General features: G+C 37.5%; 1 protein-coding gene and 1 long non-coding RNA gene across 15 annotated transcripts in view; one reads left to right on the top strand and one right to left on the bottom strand.

The window, feature by feature from the left end:
* Positions 1-19765, top strand: part of LOC109144527 — a 271701-nt gene that overhangs the window by 230738 nt on the left and 21198 nt on the right. For all 9 annotated transcript variants that reach the window (XR_005604588.1, XR_005604587.1, XR_005604591.1 and 6 more), the window contains 2 exons: positions 368-530; positions 670-821. This is a non-coding gene — a long non-coding RNA (uncharacterized LOC109144527). The remainder of the gene's footprint in view (positions 1-367; positions 531-669; positions 822-19765) is intronic.
* The window catches only part of ETV1 (ETS variant transcription factor 1), a 66235-nt gene continuing 62551 nt past the window's right edge, over positions 16082-19765 (bottom strand). For all 6 annotated transcript variants that reach the window (XM_010399097.4, XM_039571565.1, XM_010399098.4 and 3 more), the window contains one exon: positions 16082-18904. In XM_010399097.4, coding sequence (XP_010397399.2) covers positions 18683-18904 — 222 coding nt within the window. In that variant the 3' untranslated portion in view covers positions 16082-18682. The remainder of the gene's footprint in view (positions 18905-19765) is intronic.

Raw genomic sequence — 19765 nt, 5'->3', positions numbered from 1 at the left:
TTCCAATGCATACTTGTGAGACCAAAAGCATTTCATTTAGCTAGAAATAACTTCTAGTAACTTCCAGAATCTCAATATTCTCCTTTTTAAGATACTATTTGAACTACTATAATTTCATCAGAGTTTTGTCTCAAGTAGCTTTTAGCAGTTTTTTAGTGACTGGATTCCACTGTGACTGACTCCCATGAAATACTAGAAAAGATATACAATTGCAGCAATCTTCTACCAATAACAACACTGTCCTACTCCTCATTTAGCTTTTGTACAAATAAATGTACTGCACATATGGAAGTTGTTAGTAAAATTTGTGGCAATAAAGCCTCCTAACATTAAGTGAGTCATAGTATGGCCCTTTTTTCAATTCCAGAGAAGAGTGGTGGATGGACCACCTAGAAATGTCACTTATTGCATCAATACCCTAAACAGGATGGGCCACAAATGACCTGAGCAAGGAACCAAGGAAGAAGAACAAGGAGCCACCCAAGGCAGTAGCTGCTGCCTAGAACCACAGAAAGTAGTGTGGTACTAAGGTACTAATAATATTCCCTTTTCCTGTAACCACTATACTCAACTGAGTCTTTTGGCACATAACAGACTCTCCAGTCCTGGGACCAGTCTAGAATAAACAGGCCCTGAGTATTCCTTTCTCTGCATTCATCACAATTACAGGTCCTTATGGAAGTACTTAATTAACAAGTTCATAATCAGCACAAAGCAGCAGTGGGACTGATGGATTTCAGTGTCTGATGGTGATAACTTCCTTGATCCACTCTAGAACCTCATCTGCTTTTTCATTACCAGATCACATCCTCCTGCAGTAGGTAAGTACTTCTATGCAAAATTTGCTTCAAGGCCAGACTCTTTAGAAAAAACTTAATAATACAGAGTCCTCATTCAGATAAATCTGCCTCTTCTTAACTTGTGACTCTCCAGTTCTCTTCTCTCTATTCTAAGCCTTTTCTAGATATTCCCCTAATCTCTCTCTCTTCTCCAACAACCCTAACCTTCATATGGCTCTAGTCACAGAATGACCCTTTCCTTGTTTTCTTTACTTTCCCTTGACTTAAATTTTCTTCTCCCTTTGCTTCCCAATTCACAATGCCTAGAGAAGCACACACATTTCTCTGTTCACCCCTTACTTGCCAATCCGCTCCCCTTCCCTTGTGGTTATACATGTACATGTGTCCTATGGATGTCAGCAACCACACTCCAAAAATCAGTCAACAGCTTAATAAAAGTTACGGAGTTTTCGGTACTTCTTGAATGCTTAGGTGCTCTTTTCTCAGCGTCCCCTGTGGCCATTTCTGAAAAACCCTAGTCTTGGTAGCAGATTGCACTAACAATTGTTTATGCTTAACAATAATATTTGGGGATATCAAATCAGTGCAATTACTCCCATTTTGCAGACAGAGAACCTGAGCACGGAAAAATGGAAACAGTGGCCATCCTTGTAAAGTAGGTCAGGTAAAGTTCTGAATGAACAGACAGGTCTCTGGACACATAGCACTGAGGTTTATTCATTTTCTGTAGTGCATATGACATGTTTGACAACAAATTCTAAGCATACTTCCCCCTGATAAACATTAAAGAAAAGTCACCTACCTGAAATCTTCCATATCAAGGTGAAAACATATAATCTAGGAACTAATTCCATTGCTGAGTATGAAAACATACTTCATCATTGAGATCATCATGCAACAAAAGGAGTTAAATTTCAAAAAACACAGCAAACTCATCATACATGCTCATGTTTCTAGGTTAACAATGGAGCCCTTGGGCTCATTCCTTTCTCGTCTTTTCGCAGGTGGTTGACCTGTAATTGTCATCACTCTACCTCCCTTGTCTGAGAAATATATCTGCTGATACACGCAGAGATTTTTGCAAGGTCCTAAAAGCAGAATCCAGCTGTATCTCTAATGGTGCAGAGGGACTGGAAAGAAATAGATAGAAATTTCTTTGACTATGTAGAGGATCATGTGAAATGTTTGATGATGCATAAGAAAATATTTGATATCTATCTCAGACATGCAACAGTAGCTGTTAAAGTCTATGCAGTATCAACTATACAATCACAACTCATTACCTTTCTCTCATTATCTATTCCATGCTAATTCTAAGAATAAAGCATCATATTTGCATAAGAATATTATCTCAGTTACTCAACATTGTTTTTAAAGGCAGACTTGGAAGTTAAATAGTGATATTTTTAAAACAGTACAATGAATATTGTATGAAACAGTCGCATAGCAGGTAGCTGAGTGAGATAATGCATGTACAGTATTTTTCTGTCTCTAACAAATGATATTTACAAGCATCTGTGATCAAGCTTCTATACTCCTTGAATGACAGAATTGTGCAGTTGATCCCTGAACATCTTGACCTGCCTTTTAAGATCCAATCTTTTAATTAAGTAAAGTGTCTTGGATCTCATTGCTTTTATCCCAAAATGTTCTCATGTAGCACTTTCCTTTTAAAAAGTTCTCAAGTTGTGTCACAGACACACTAGCACAAAAAACAACAGTCTTTCAAAATTAACTCTGAGGCAGAATGTTCTCCTGCTGGGTTTGCATGGGAAAAACATTGTCATTTCAAGACTCTTCTACTGTTCATCTAGTCTCTTTCAAATGAATTTATCCTTCCATTCCCCCCAAAAAAAGCTGTTGAAGAAAGATGAAAGCTACACCATAATGGAAGACCTACTACAATCTAACATCAGAAATTAAGATTCACATTTTTGAAGGAGATATCAGTTGTTCCCTGTGTACAAGATGTAAAATATGTAATGTACGACGTATAGCATATAAAAAATTTTACATGTATATTAGTTAATCTTATAATTTCCTTCATGTTCAAACAATTAGTTAGTATATTTGCTTTTTTGTTTTGTTATACTGAAGAATATAAATATTCTGCATCTAAGCTTACAGTCAGAGCCAACTTTTCCCAGCTGGTTAAGAGTTTAAGGAGCACTGCCAATACTTGCTGATTCACAAAGTCGTGTTACTCATTCTCTCTTTGTCTGTCTTCCACATTTTCTCTACTCTTTTCCCTATTTTTCTGATCAGTATTGTACAAAAGATGCAATCTTTTCTTTGTTTGCATATTTGTTCTGTAAAAAATAGTGTTGATGGTTCTGATAATGACCAGAGTATGATTTATCTTGAAATATTCCATATTCATGTTTCATTGAAAATAAGACACTTTTTTTTCCCATCCACTCTCCATCTTCTATGCTTTAGACAAATGAACTACTAAATGAAGGTTTTCTTCATTTATTTTGAATAGAAGCTATCTTTATTTCCTAAGAACCATCCAATTTTCCATCACCTCATTTCTTTGCTCTTTACTTTTCCCAACAATTAAATATTTGAGTTTTCTTTGTGCAAATATGCAGGTAGAGTTGTAAGAAATTGCAGTTACAAACTAGAAAAAGTTAGAATCTACAACTCTAGGTTCCAAACTGAAACTCAGTATTTGCAAAGTACATTACATCACTGCTATTTTTAGTGCAGCAACAGTAAAAAACAGATTCCAGACCCCACTTCACAAAATACTGCATGAATATATAGTAAAGAAAAGCTTTTATTCAGAAATCTTACTAACTCAGATCAACCTACTATAGGTGTTGGTAGAAATAGTCCTATTAATTTTATTTACCTCCATGTTGATTTAGGCTTAATCTGTAATTTGCATTACAATGGTTGCAACTCACATACAATCTCCTGAAAATTCAAGACTTTTGTGAGCACTAAGACAATACAAAACCAAAGCAGCAGAGAATATTTTCCCTGACTTTGGGCAACTAATTTAGGCATGTGCATTGTCAGTGCTGCTTCTAAAAGCCAAATCAGAAAGCAAAGATAGCACTACCTGTGGCAAAACCTCAGTTTCTCTTAAAGACCATAGTAAGAGACATGAAGAAAGAAGGTGAGAATTATAACTATAGGAGGGATGGAAGAAGAGAATATGACATCTGGACTGGCATCTGGGATACAGGGCTCAGCAGTTCAAGGAATGCCCCATGAGGACATTCGTAGAATTCATATAATTGTTTTGGTTGAAAAAGACCTCTAACATCGTAAAGCTCAACTATTAACCCAGCACTGCCAAGTCCACCACTAACCATGTCCATAAGTGCCACATTCACTTGTGTTTTTAAGTACTTGCAGCAGATGAGCACTTCTAGAAGTTGCTACTGCCTCAGCAAGGTGCATCACCTACTGTGGTCAGAAGCAACCACAAATTAACCACTTCCTGTTTGGAGCATCAACCACAACCAGTGTCTCAGTTCTGCTAGAGCTGATATTTCACTGAATCCCAGCAGAGCTGGCATCTGATGGCAGACTGGATATAGACTCATAAAGGATTTCTTCATCTTATGGAAAAGCTCAATAGAAGAGAATAATTTTTTTCTGACAGACCCATTGAAAGTTACTATAGTTATCACATCACTGATGTTTTTTCAAATCTACACATAATATTCTGTGTTCCATTTTTGGTTATCAATTCTGCTAAATTCTCCATGAGTTTTCCAAGTGGAGAAGTACCATTGTATTGATAGTAGTATCAATGATCTATGATAAATCTTTAGTAATATTATAGTCATTTGACCATGCCTACTTATATAAGGCACAAAACCCCTACGCTCTTTTCTGTGATTTTTCTGTCCAAATTTTAAAAAGTTAACTAGCTAGTAATTTCTTCGCTGTGAATTTTTACCTCAGGAAATTATAGAGGCATTAAATTTCTGAGTGAAGTAACAAAAGAAAAAACTCTAGGAACAATTTTCTATTCAATGACTCAAATGATTGCAATTAACAGCTTTCACATTTTCATGAGTTTAAGAAAAAATTTGACCTTCTTAACAAAGAAGCAGAAACTGAGTACTCTTTCTCTTAATCACTCTCTGAAGCTGAGCTAATTTAATTCCTGGATGGCGCTGATTTCTTCACTGTAGCACAAGTGCAGAAATTTGACCTTATAGCTTATAAAAATTGGTTTTCGGTATAAGTGCATTGGAGATGTTTTTATACAGTATTAATTGATACTTAGTGCAAGCTGGAGGGCTGATCATTTAAAGCTGTGGTATCAGGCATGCCTTGCTTATGGGCCTTTGCGATATGACAGTAAGTACAAAGACTATTAAAATCTCTTTGTGAAAACACACAAAAATCAATCCTGTTCCAGAAGGAGGTGCCCTCCAGCACAATCGATACAAACTGGTACAACAATATCTTATGCTGCTTGTCAGCTGCTTTAAACCTTTTTGCTCAGCAGAGCTCACAAAGTGCTGCTGCCTTTCATCTCTGCTGGATTGTGCCAAATGAAGATGTATTTCTAAATTAGTTGCAGGGGCAAATGCTGCCATCAGTTACCCCCGTGCAAATGGCTTTAAATTCAGCAAGGTTGTACAAGACTGATCTCAACTTAGATTTCTTCCACTGGAGTTAAAGAAGATGAATTTGTTTACTTCCTTGAGACTTTTCTTTCCACTACTTTAGTTATATTATGGGTTCTTGATGGAAATTTTTGCTCTACATTTTGATTCTTGCATGCTGGAGAGGCCAGAACAAAAAAAGGAATCTGAGTCATGACAACCTACAGGTTCTTTCACCTTCCTTCTATTATTAATCAGTGGTATTAGCTCTAATTACAAGACAACTGTGGAAAATAATTTCTTCAAGAGCTGTATGCCTTGATCAGGTGCATATCTACCAGCTGCTTTAACTTTAACTTTGCTCTGTCTCATTGGGGTTGTTGTGCATCTGTCACACCTCTAACTCATGGCTGTGAAAATCCTAGGATTTCTGCAGTGACTTTCTAGCAATCAAAAATTTTCCTGAGATCACTATGAACCCATGGCCTGATAAGTGGAACTATTTGGTTCCTACTGCCTATCACCTAGTTCAACCAGTTTTATCTTCTGATACGTATCTCTTGAAAATAAGCACCATAAAAAGCAGAGTGACAAAGACCTCTGGCTTAAAATAATGTTGCTAAATGTTAGACACAGTAAAATAGTCCACTACCCTGGGGCAACATACCTGCACACACATTCAATACAAAAAGACAGGCTTGTGCAGTGAAAAATTAAACAGTATTTTCTGTTCTTGTGCTGTATTTCTTTATGTAATGAGACATCAAACACCACGACTGAAACCAAATCCCATAAAATCTTGTCCAAACAAACCCAGTGAAATCAAAATCCCTTTTATGGAAATTAACCTTCTGTGAGAAGAACAGAAAACTCAACCAAATAGGCAGCTGCATGACAGTGTGAATTAGTACATTAGCCTTTCAGCCTTGGAAGAACAGAGTTTAAGTTCTGGCATTAGGCACAAAAGCAAACAAATGTTGAGGTCTCATATGAGTCATGCTCATGATGTACTTTTGATAGCTCATGTTCAAAGAAAGGTCACTGTGATTTGGATGAATTGCACAATAGATCTTTAGCCCCTGTTATTATTAGCTACTTCGATAATTTATTAAAAGTAATAGTGAAAAACAAAGAACCATCCTGAATTCCCCTCCTAGATGAATAAAAAATATTCAAATGAAACAGATCCTGGTTTGTGAGTCAGGGAATGGTAGTAAAAATTTTGGGTTTTCAGTATTGCTCCATCAGTCCTTTGACAATACAAAATAACTTGGGCATAGGTGGAATTGGAAGAGGATAGAAAAACCTCCTAGTAAGTCCAGAGTGTAGTTGATATGCAAGCACTTTGATTGATTTTTTCTCTTACTGAGATTTCAAAGCCTCCAAAATATCCAACCTTATTCTATAGTTTCCCATTGAGTGGAGATGCCATTATGGGTTCTGTTTAGCAGGAGATGCCTATCCTGACAGCACTCCTGCAGAAATCAGGTATTGGCCCTTGTTTTTTGAAGCTGCTGAGGTCCATCAGTGCTGGCCACATTTTAAACATCACCTCCTAAGGGCAGAGGAGCAGGCAGCTCCCAACTGTCAGAAGTCAAGCAGGCCAGGCAGAAGGACAGCTTGGCTGAACAGGGATCTTCTCTTGAAATAGGGCAATAAAAGGAGGGTGTGTGCCCAGTGGAAGCAAGGTCAAGTGACATGGGAAGAATAGAGGGATGCTGCTTTCCACTGTAGGGAGAAAATTCATGTAGCCAAAGCTCAGCTGGAGTTCAAGCTGGCCAGAAATGTGGAGGGCAATAAAAAGAGTTTTTTTCAAATATATTGATGGCAATAGGCAGTGTAAAACTAGCATCATCGCATTACAGGATGATGGTCACCTCAAAAAGAGGAACGGGGATAAGGCAGAGATGTGTAATGCTTTCTTTGTGTTTGAAATTGTTCTGTCCATGTTTCAGCAAGGAAGATGAATTTAATACTACATAATATCCTTCTACAGACTTACAGTGGTCTTATTGTAGTGGACAGTGCTAGAATAGTTTATACTCTAAGACAAAATATTGCAGATACTTGCCTTTTGTAATGTTTATCTGCCACAGTACTCTCAGTAAGATATGTTAACCTGTCTGAATAAGTTGGTATGTCTGCCTTAGCTTTGTGAAAATGGGATTTTCACAATGAAAGAGTGTAAAACACAGAAGAAGAACATAAGCAAATGGAAGTACATGGGATAAAAAGAAAAAATTATTTTTCTCATCTGAAGAGGTGAAAAAGCAGATTGCAGTATTCTGGTGCTGACAGAGATACAGAATAAAAATAAGTAATAGTCTGTTACTGCTAAAAAACAGAGGAAGAAAAACTCTTGGGTTTGCATGGAGAAGATAGCAAACAACTGGATGCCACAGCCCAGTTCTTTACTTTTTTATCTTCATTTGCATTTGTGCTGATTGGTTTGACCTTGCTCAATTCACACCCTCTACACAAGAATAAATGTATAAAGAAGGGGCAGAGGCAGAATGAATCAGTCTTCTCATAGCAAGCAAACACAAAAAATCCAATAAGGCATACAAGATTAGCTTCATCCATATGAAAATGAGGTAGAGAAACAGGGAAATCTTGGGCCCAGTCCTACTGAATTAAATAGACTTCTGAGTTCTCGTTCTAACTAAACTGTACAGAAACATTCAAAGAACTACTGGAAATTCTGGAGAACTTACCAACCCATTGAATGGAGTTCCAGTGCCAGAAAATGTGGACAAAAACTGATGCTTCTGATTGTGATTGGCCTTTGAAGTCTGTTGCTTCACAGTTCAGAGTTTCACCTGTGCAGAGAATGTTCATGCATTCAGGAAACCATACATCGTTTACAGGTCTAAAAAAGGCAGAGGGAGCTAAAGTCTGTAGACCTCAAGGCAGATTCAGAGAAAACACCGGAACTGTGTATATTAAAACATTGTGACTAAATACTCTTCTCTTTAACTTATTTTGACAGAGCTGATTATATTTGCAGTCCTTAACTTTCTGCTACCAGCTGTAATTATTATATTTAGCCTTCAACTCACTAATTATTACTCTTTTTCTTGAAGTCTTGTGAAGATATTCTGTTTTACAGTTCTCGGGGGAAGGTGAACATTTTTCTATTGTTATGCAGAAACTTGCAACAAATAAATGGATTGTCTTATGCCAGTAATAGGAATCTGTTGAATGTTTTTCCTCTCAGAACTGCTCAGTGCCTTTTTAATTTCCACAGCTATTTTGAAAGCAGACAAAGGAAAACCAAAAATTTTATATTTTTAAACTTTGAATATATATCAGTGCAGCCCTTTTTATAGTCTTTTCTTAGAGATATGACTATACGGCCTGACTATATTTTAAGTCCTCCTTGGTCCACTTCCGTATCTTTTCTACCCATTTCACCAAAAATTGGCCTCTGTGTTCCCTTTTCCAGGGTAAATAGACTGGCTACTTTCATAAACTTTTATTATAAGATTTTATGTACTGGTAAAAATTTAGTGCAGCTTTTTTGTCTAATTCTGACAGACGGGAATAAATGCCTTATGGGGATCACACTAAGTTGTGTCTTACAGCTTCAGGATGGCAGAATCATTAATGATGTGTCTTAATAGAAGCACTTATATATTAATAATGTATACATTAATTACATGGCTATTATATAAAGTGCCTATAGAGTCTATGTACATGAATAGTATCCATGTAGTAAATCACAAAGCTATATGTCAACTGTAATTATCCATTCATTTTTAACTTCCTTTTCCCTGCTCCATTGGGCAATCTCATATTCCAGCAATCTGGAAAAGTTAATCTTTCTTTCTTTTCTTTTCTGATAAAGTTTTCCTTCTTTTCCCACAAAATCTGAAGTTTAGGCAAAATAGGAACCACCAATTTCTATCTTATAAAACTCTGAAATAATTGAAAACTTTTGTTGAAAGAAGCAGTTCGAATATGTGTGTGAGTACAAAAATATTAGCTAACACATCTGTGCTACTTCTCTAAGATGCTCTATTTTGACCTCACTTTCAAATTTTTTGTCAGGACTTGAGACTTTCCTTTACAGTCATTAACTTTATAAACAGAGAAATAAAGAAATCTGTGCCAATATTTTAAAATTTCTAAACATTTGAAGAATAGTTTTCTCCCTCTCCCTCTCCTTCTTTTTTTTTTTTTTTTTTTTTAAGCGTATGAGGCTCAGGGGAAAAAAAAGGCTTGGAATTGTTGCTATAAAAGCCTTTTTTTATTTGGGCAGGGGGAAAGCTGTAAAACATACTTCTGTCTCCAGAAACAAACAGCATGGAAATAACAAGCAGCTCGGGCACAGTAACACAACTCCTTCATATCCATGTCAATAAAAACCCTCTACCACATTGCTCCATGATTATTCTATAATTGTGACATAGCAACAACTGTATTCAGTAAAGAGTGGGTTTCAGGCTTTAGCTTTAAATTTGAATTTTACCTTTCAACAATAAGAATAAAGAAGAACATTAGGAATCTTGATAGCTACTGAATTTTAAAGGGGAAGCTTATTTTTCCTTCAAAGCAGCGTCATGAGAAACGCAAGCTACACTATACCTCTAACATTTAAAACCTGAGATATTGGAGAATCTTGTTTTTCTTGATGTCCTTTTTTGCTATGTATATAGGCCCTTCTAAGGGCCATTTTCTTTAACAATAATGTTGCTGTCCATGTACTGATTTGAATTTTTTTTCTGTTATCAATATAGAGGTTCATTCTCTTATGTGATGATGTTTTCTTTAGCACATCTCGTTGAACATTCCAGATGGGCTTTTTTTTTAAGCAAATTTGAGACCACTTCATGTAGTGCAAAAATTCATTGGCTTGAGTTACTTATATGTCCTGGATGTGCAGTCCAACAGAAGCTGAACTCATCTGCTGTCCCAGAATCAAAGGTCTCTCAGCAAGCCATTCCAAGCTAATTTTTGTTTCTCATCAATTACAATTTACTGCTTGCTTTTGCCAATTTTCACCAACACTGAAAGTTTTAATCTTCTTTCCTTATGATTAATGGTTTCAGGATTCTTTCCTTGCTCTTCTCTACTGATACAGCTATGACAGCCTGTCCTCCTAATGTATGGAGCTACTGTCTGTCCCATTTAGGGCTTGTATGAGAATTCAGCTCACACATGCAATGATATTTTAGACTGATACCATTTTGGAACAATGAGTCAGCAGGTCACACTTCTCTGGCTAAATCCTCTTATATAAATTTTCAGTAATACTGACTTCCCGTTATAGTTTATGCACATGGTCCCCCCCAAGTAACACAAATCAGCTAAATAAAACCGCCTTTAGTCTTCCAAAAATATTACTAACTGAAGACATAACATACACAATATCTCCAGAGTTTCTCCTATTATTTTACATGAGAGATTTGGGTCTCTTTCTGTGTGTGTCATAAGCACTCCATCAAAATCCAAACCTTCTTGTCATGAGAAATCTGGTCTTGGATCCACACCTGCTTTCAGAGAGTCAGAGGCACTGCTCTGTTGATGAAATTGATATAAATGCATGAAGTCACCTAAGGTTTTAAGGAACAGTCCAAGTCTGATGAAATTATGATATGTACTGCTTAATGTTATCTGTTGATGCTGGAACTTAGAGCATTATGGAATATGGAATTGATAAGTTTAGAGGCGATATGAGAATGGAAAGACATTTATCAGCATGTTTTTCTGTCTCTCCTTACTTTTCAGGGTTGTAACTTCTTAGCTCTACTTCAACCCATTATGTTACTATATAGCCTTAAGTTCCTTTATGCAAAAATATTACGCAGAGAGCAAATATGGTGAAAGGTGTTAGTGGTAGGGATAGAAAATGCGTATTACTCACTAATTGGTCAAATTTTATTCTTGATTTTTTTTCACTTCTACTCTGTTAAAAGACATATACTTCCCAGCTAAACATAAATGCAGCAATATTTCTCTTCTCCCTTTAAAAATAACTCCAACCCCAATGTCAGGAGCTTTGTAAACATGCACAGGCCTTTGCAATTTAGTGTAAAAAAATCCAAACTACTTAAGTGAGTTGCGTTACTCCTTTTTCAGTTCAATTAGAGGACTCAAACAAAATGGTGTACACAGAACTACCTTGTGCCAATAGAACTTTGTGCCTTCATTTCAAATACTCATGTCCAGGTATACCCAAGTCACCTGTAGCCAGAGGTGCATTCCTTTGCCGGTCTGGCCTTTCTGGCTATATCTGTGATGTACCTGATTTTTGCTGTTATAGAGAATGACTGGAAGCTTAGTGTACTCCTTAAGACTTGTAAATGTTCACAGTCTTTGTGACAAGCTTGGCAGGCAGCCTGACCCTAGAGATCCCAGATACATTCGTAGAAACTAGTGCTGAGCCACCTGGAGCAGAGACTCCAGCACACAGAGTCTGCCAGCATTGGTCAAAAAAATTAACTGCAAGGATTAGAGGTATGTATAGAGCTCCATCAGAGAGCTTTATAGAAAAAGGGAATGACTTGTCTACATCAGTAGAATTCAGAAGACATGTACTTTTGTTTAATTTCATGTTTTATTATTGGACTCATGCTATGCCCCAGGTCTTGATCGTTTGTATATCTTTCTGAATAATGCAATAAGTAAAAAACTCCTGTGTATATACTATGCTAGGCAGGCATACACATTACCAAATACAGGCTATAGTCTCTGCTAACATAAAGCTACATAGCTGATTTCAAGGAAACCAAGCTGAGTTATACCAACCCACAACCTGCCCCACTATCCTGAAAGGTATTCTTTTTTCTTTTGTGTTTGTGGTTTTTGCTTGAATTTTTTAAGTACAGTGGGATGATAAAGACACTACATTTACAGCCCCAAACACTCTCTGCATATTCCAATATCTGGTTTGCTGTTTCAACACCTACCAAACACTGTGCGGATGATTTTACTAAATAATCAACCACCACTCCAAGGTCAGAACTGATATTCCTGTCTTTGGGGATATACAACCAGGGCCAAACATCCCCAGTGCAGCTCTGAGACTAACACATTTGGCCCACTGACCACAAAATGCACTGCCTCCAATTACCTTTTCTCTCTTGCTCTTATCTCAGTGTACTGACTCTGCACTTATCTTTGTCCCTTCCATTTATCTAAAACACTGCAATCTTCCAAGTTCCCTAAAGCAGTTCATGGTTTGACTCCTGTTGTTCTCATCTAATATTATCATCCCTTTCTGTGTTTTACTTTCTCTCTTCCTTTTCCTGAAGCACTCCCACGAGCACCAGGGTCTTAAAAAAATCACTGCTGTTTACAGAGTTTATTACTTTCCATCATTTCTTATGATTCTCCTGCAGCATGTCTTTCAAATAATTATCTCTCTGATTTACCGTATCGGTCATATAACCTCCTTCTTCCTGTACTAATCAGCTCTGGAATAGCTACTTGGTAGAACCAGATTGCCCCTGACAGACTTTTTCCCATCTCTGTGCTTCCTCACTCAAGCATACTGGGATTGTGCTCTCTCTGGTCTTCTACATGCACACAGAGCTCCCCGCCAGATCTTCCAGGGCAGACTCACTCTGGCTGGCCAGGAAGCAGCCTAAACTGCAGATTTCAGCAAATGCCTCAAACTCTCAGGAGCTGGTGCCTCTGCAAAAAATCTCCTTCTGCCTCTATTTAGGTGGCGTAGCCATATGCCACTGCCCATGCAAGGTTTTCACTGAAAGCCACCATAGAAAGCCCTTTGCAGTACATCTAAAATACTCAACACTCTGTACCCAAGCTTCTACAAAGTGCCACTGTACTGATGAGCAGACTGTTCACTAAAATATCACGGGTGAGTGAAGAATTGGCTTAAGCTATCTTCAGATAGATCAGCTGGGTCTTATCACCAAAGGGAAGGGAAAAGAAAATGGTGAAATCTCCTCAACTCTTTCCTTTCTAGGGCAGCAGCAAGGAAATACCATAGCCTCTACCGTAAATTGCATAGCAAAAATGCTATTTTGGACACCAATTCTCTACCTGGTTACTTGGAAAGTAACTGTGGAAAGTGATACATATAGACTTTCCTTCTGAAACAAAGCCAATCATAGATACTCAAAAACTATGAAACCACCTCAACCCCCAAATCCAGCCAGTGGCTGTAATTACCTCTCTACCACACAACTAAAAAGCATTTATATGGGCATATGTGCCCACAGAGCTCTGTAAGAGCAAAGACAAAGACACAGAATTACGCCTTACCAGATCCAAATGCTTGATTGTAACACTGCCTCAGGGGTACCTTCCTATAACTCATTTAAAGGCTCATTTAAAATGAACAAAATTTCAAGGTACACCGAGTATTTTTGAGGTCAGTCCAATGAAACTATGTAATGAGGACAATACAGCAGTATTAAAGACATGATACATTGCTAGAGTAAATACTGCTATAGTTTTGGAGAACCTGATGTATGGATATCTTCTTGGAGTTTATTTACCCTTTCTTTTGGTGATGCGTGTTGCAGCATTTTCACACAAAAAAAGTTCTTTGGGGAAATGTCAACAAGACACTTCATAGACATTTTCAGACTATTACATGAGAAGATGGCACAGATATTTCCTTTCCACAGAAATTAAATTGGTGTTCAAGGAGGAAACCAATATTTCAACCTCCTGAAGTAAAAGATGAAGTTAACTTTACCTACCGACACAATCACGAAAGCTGGGAGGTAAGGGACAGCACTTTGCTGATGCACTTGTGAGTCTCAGGGATAGACAGACAGATCTGGGTAATCCTGCAGTTTTAAAATGTGACTGCCCCTAGCTTTCCATTCTGCTGCTCTGCCAGAGATTACTGCTCTCATAGCAGAAGTAACAAAAGACAATGCACTATAGTTCCCTCTTCTGTAAGAGCATAGGGAGGGCAGGGCTCAGTACTGTATTGCAGATGCTCTAGTTCTCAGCCTGGTATCTTAGCAAAATGCAGTGGACTTTGAACTGGAATTTCTGAGGCACAGGCACCTGCTCTCAGCTGCTACGTCCTGTCCAAGCAGAGTAGCCTCTGATTTAAAACCAAACAAAACCAACAAAACCATCAAAAACCAACAAAAAAAACGCAAAAATCAACCAACCAACCAACCAACCAAAAAAAACCCCAAAAACCAAAACAAAATAAAAAAAACCCCAAAACCAAAAAACCCAAACACACAACAGAAAAACCCTCAGATAAACAAAAATAACTGAGAAAATAATTTCCTAGCCTCCTATTGCTAGATCCTAGGCTCTTATGTTAGTGGAAAATTCCAAAGTGACGATTCTTAGAGTATAAGATACCATATTAATTAAGACTCCCAAAATATCTTTGAAGGAGACTATTTAGAAAAGTCCTCAGTACTATTAATGTGAGCACTGAATAGGGCTGTTTATGGGTGCTATTACCTGTAATACATGAACTGAAGCTAATGCTCTTCAGAGGAGAAAGTACAGCCATTAACAACTCAAAGATTTCCTCATAATACCTTTTGTACATATTGATCTATTTCCTGCTATTAAAAACCAAACAAACAAAAAAACCACAAAGAAGGCAAAAATATTTAATAGATTATATTGTCCTGTGAAGATAGACTTGCAGCCCAAACCAGTCAGACGTCAAGAGCAATAAAACTCTAAGCATTAATCCCTGGGGAACAGTCCCAGGTAGCAGAGAATCCCAAAGATGAAAAGATTCTGAGCAAAGGGCTCTTTGCAGGGAATTTCTGGAGAAAAACAATCATTTATATATCCCAGTTTCCCCTGGTAACCTCAGCAGACCACTGTAAGTAAAGCAAGCAAATTTGGTCTGAGAAGCAGAAGAAATTTACTCTTTCAGTGAATGTAATGTTAAGGTTTGTCCTATTGCTGGTGTGTGAGAAAGTTAGACTGGTGTAATCTTGGAAGGAAAAGGCCAGGCTCTTGGAAGTCATATCCCTAAAGCAAAATCTGACCATTGTCCTAAACTTGTAATGTTAACTCTCTCAAATGGATTCTGAGGGATCAGCCAAGCCCTTCACTAATTTCACCTGCATTCAGCTCTTAGTGTGAGTGAACTGTGATGGCACAGGAAACCTGAGCCCCTTCAGCTGTTCCACAGTGCTGGGTCTTCCAGCGATGCCTCCCGACTTTGCTTCACAGCAGCTCTGCCCTGGCTGCCCCACTGCCCAGCACAGAGACAGACAAGCAAAACACAGAGAAGCTCATTCTCCTACAGCTCCTACTAAAAACAGGTGAAAGATGTGTATGCTCTCCACTTGTGGCACAGCTTGGAAACAAAACCAAAATACCCCCAAACCAACCAAACAAAAACCCAGCCCCTCACCACAGCCCCAAACATCCCACATTCAAATCCAGTAGGGTATTAAAATGCCCTCTGAAAATGTGTAAATGTTCTTAGTAGGAATCAATCCCAAAAACCACATAGACCATCCTCCTTCATTTTGTAAGTCAAATACAATGCTTTGGTAACTTAACTCCTGGCTATAACTCATATACACACACACACATGAATTGTACATACTCCTCACCTATTTTTTTTTCCCTTCTTTTTTTTTTCCTTTTTTTTTTTTTTCTGTTTTGTTACACTTTGAAGCAATCCATTCTAGGCACTGGGAACAGACAATCCTCTCCTCTTTCAAAAGAATAACCTTTCTTCAGGGGCCTCTTCAATCCAAATGGTTAGGAATCCAATACACAACAATCTTGCAGAAATCAGCTGCCAGATTTATTATTCTACCTGAAAACCCCAAACAAAACAAAACAAAAAAAACCTCCCAACCCCAAACAAACAAAAAAGTGGAATAAAAATAGACTTTAAATAAACCTCTTAGGTACATTTTAAAAAGGGTTAATCAGTTCAGTGAAAGACTTTTTTGTCTTCTGCTGAGAGATCATGTAATGTTGGTCTGACTGCTTGTTTTGTTCAGTGAGTCACTACCGTATACAGATATATATATATTTTTCTTCTTAAATATTACACATTCAATGCAATTTTTCAATCTTTTTTTTTTCCTTTTTTTGTCCAACCCCTTTCCCAAACACCCACATCCTGCCACAGGCAAGAGGCGCTCTGAGCTGACATTAAAGAACCAAAACCAATCCAAGGACTTTTCATCAAAGCATGTTTCATTTGAACCTTATTTCAATGGAAACCACAATTTTTTTAAACAATATTACTCAACATTTTCCCTTTCCTTTTTTTCTAGTTCTGCAACTTTAGACTTCTTTTTCTTGGTTGATCACCAAGTATTTAAGTGCCATTGAGACCTACGGATGACAGAATTAGGTGGCATATTAAGGCATATATCATAAAATATGTTGTCTCATGGATCTGGGTAAATTAAATACCTGCCCAAATGTTTTTTATGCACCTGTGGTTTCTAGTGACCACTACTTCTTTACTTTTGATTAAATGTGTATTAAAATATTCATAACTTAAGGAGTGTCTTAACTGACAAAGCATGGAAGATTAACCTACCACCTAGGACTGTCTTTGAAATCCATCCATTATGATGAAAATTGTTCTTGTTGTTTTATGGTTATGTATTTATTTTTCTCCCACTTCTTGGCAATCTAGGAAAATGAGGTACTTCATATAACAACTATTTAAATTTCACTGGGCAAAAAAATGAAATCCAGATCTTACCTCCCTTTCCACACCTTCAAACCATGAATTATTGTATTTCAAAAAAGGTGCTCATAAATATTTTAAACCTTTGGGGTTTTGTCAGGGCTTTCTGGTTTTTTTTTTTTTACATACAGAATGGCATGTGTGGTTTGTGTTCAAGGTAACCCCTCTCAAAAAATAAAACAATTTGAAAAAATAACAAAACAACAAAAAAAAACCCTCAAAATTTAAATTGTCTTCCAAGCATATCTGATCACATTTACATTTAGTGTCCAAAACAAGTTGATTGGTAACACCAGTGCCAGCACTACAACGTCATACAGCAACTTCATGGTATTCTTTGACAGTTCATCTCTGTTCCACCAAAAATTACGAAAGGTTCTGCAGAGCTTTCCTTAGCAAGCTGAAGCTTACTAGTCATTTGTGGATGCGCATAAAAGCTGCTTATAGCACAGCTATGGCGTAAGCTATTTTCTAAGCAATAAATGGTTCAAGTCATCTATTTTGTCCTGAAATGCTACCTGTAGTTACAGCATTGCTTATAAATGGTCATAGTAAATTCAGCATCAAAGAGAATATTACAGAAAAAGACAGCAGCAGAAGCATTAGCATTATCTAGTATTTATATATGTTATCAACATAACACAGCAGTAAAAGGTTTAAATGCATATTAATGGGTACCGTGTCTAAAAATTACTAAAGTACCTATTTAGTGTATTGGATATTTTTCTCAAGGAGTGCTTGCTGTGTCTAAACAGCATAATTAGATATGTGACTTAGTACAGTTAATTCCTATTGATTAAATAACTTATTTATGTACCAAAGGAAATGGAAGGATACAAAATGTTTTCTCCCTCCTGATCATGATCCTGTATTTAATGCTGACATGATCATCAGAAAGCCTACCCCATGTAATTACTACCCTCAAATGGATCTTGAAAAATCAACGCCGTAGCATGGGCCATATATGTATAGCAATGTGGCACCAGATACAGCATGCAGCTTTCAGTCTGAAGTCAGGGATTTTGCTGCTTGGTCACTCTACTTATGGCCAGTCTGTCATTAAATAGGATTTTTTTTTTTAAGGTCATACCCAAAAACAAACAAACAAACAAACAAAAAGAATTAGGAAAACTATCTCTCTGTTCTCAGAGGCAAGGTACAAGGTCTGCCACTGGAAGCTTCTAAATTAAATGCTGTGGTATATGCTTTGTTTCTCTTTTATAACTGCAGAAAGACAATTAAGAATGGCAAGAAACAAATGCCCTAGGCATGCTGTGCTGATATCATCATCAAGTGGTTATTTTGCACAATGAGAATTAACTGTACTACGGATACCCAGAGAAAATGTACAATATCTTATGCTGATATGAAACAAAACAGACATGATATAGCTTTTTTTTGTACTTAAAACCTGTATGTTCCCTTCCCAAACTTAAGTAAAAAGCAAACCCACCCTTTTCCTCCTGTTACACAGAATAACGTTTAGGTTCCAACCCTCCCCTTTCAAATAAAGTGCGCTGTCCATGGCAGACCATAGGAGTAATGCAACAGGAAAAGCCCCTTTTAGTGTACTATTTAAAAAACAAACTGAAGTCGATTCAGCTTTCCTCTGGGTCTTGGGAAAGAGGAGAAGCTTGAGGGAGGGGGAAACATCCCCTTCACTGTCACTGTTGTTAATAGACATAGCCTTCGTTGTAGGGGTGGGTGTTGCAGCAGCCTCCATCCTGCATGTAGACCATGCTCTCATCAAAGTGGGACAGGGGCACAGTGTCCTCCTCATTGATGTGGCGCTCCATGTCAGTCTTCAGCAAGGGGCGCTGGTTGTCCGGAAAAGCCATGGAGAAAAGCGCTTCAGGGTCACAAACAAACTTGTAGACGTATCTTTCTCCAGCCACCTTAGGACAACGGAAGGGGAAAACAGGTGCAGCATAAGACCTTGTCTTTTGCAACTCCAAGTTACACAATTAATAATGTGACAGCAGAACTGGTAAGGCAATGACCTAGCAAAGACAAGTGGGACCTGCCAAAGCAGACTGTGCAGAGTACTCTTGATTTTGCCACACATGACATCCTGTTGGAAGATGGACTAAGTATTCTACCTCTAAACATTTTTTTGCGATCGTTTCCTATACTTAACCACAAATGGAAGTTCTTATTGGAAAATGTAAACAAATTGTCACTACAGTGGCAAAATAAAATTACACACTCTGTGTGCAAAGTGGAAAAAAGAATCACATTGCACGATAGAGATCAGGATTTCACTTTACACAGATTGATTCATACTTACGTATAAAAGCACTTTAGTTATAGTGCATGCTGATTGTACAGGGACAGCGTAAGCAAATACGTAGGCTAATATGTACTTAGCAATTGCTCACGCAAAGCTGGGATTTGCTTATGGAGGGGCAATTTGTCCAAAGATCCTAAAGTTTTCCCTTAATCAGAAATAGCATTAAATGTCTATGCTTCAATTCCCTAAAAGCTAGAGAATGATAAAAACAACATAGAATTGCTGTCTTATTACAAACAAACAGAAGTCAATGTAGTGTCTTCTCAAGGACCTTATTTAAAAAATTGCACTTAAAAATATGCATTATATTGCATGCTCACAATTTATTAAAATTATTTAAAATAAAGATTATATTATCTGCTTCTTGCAACTCCAGCTACTATGGCATTGAAGTGAGTTAGTGAAGATGGAAAAAGTGTTGTGAACTTAACAACTCTGTTCTTATGGGTGCAAAATAGTTTGTAGC

The sequence above is a fragment of the Corvus cornix genome, chromosome 2, assembly GCF_000738735.6.
Source record: "Corvus cornix cornix isolate S_Up_H32 chromosome 2, ASM73873v5, whole genome shotgun sequence".
NCBI classification, from domain to species: domain Eukaryota; kingdom Metazoa; phylum Chordata; class Aves; order Passeriformes; family Corvidae; genus Corvus; species Corvus cornix.
Note: the sequence above shows the minus strand (reverse complement) of the source record. Positions and strands in the feature narration are given on the sequence as shown.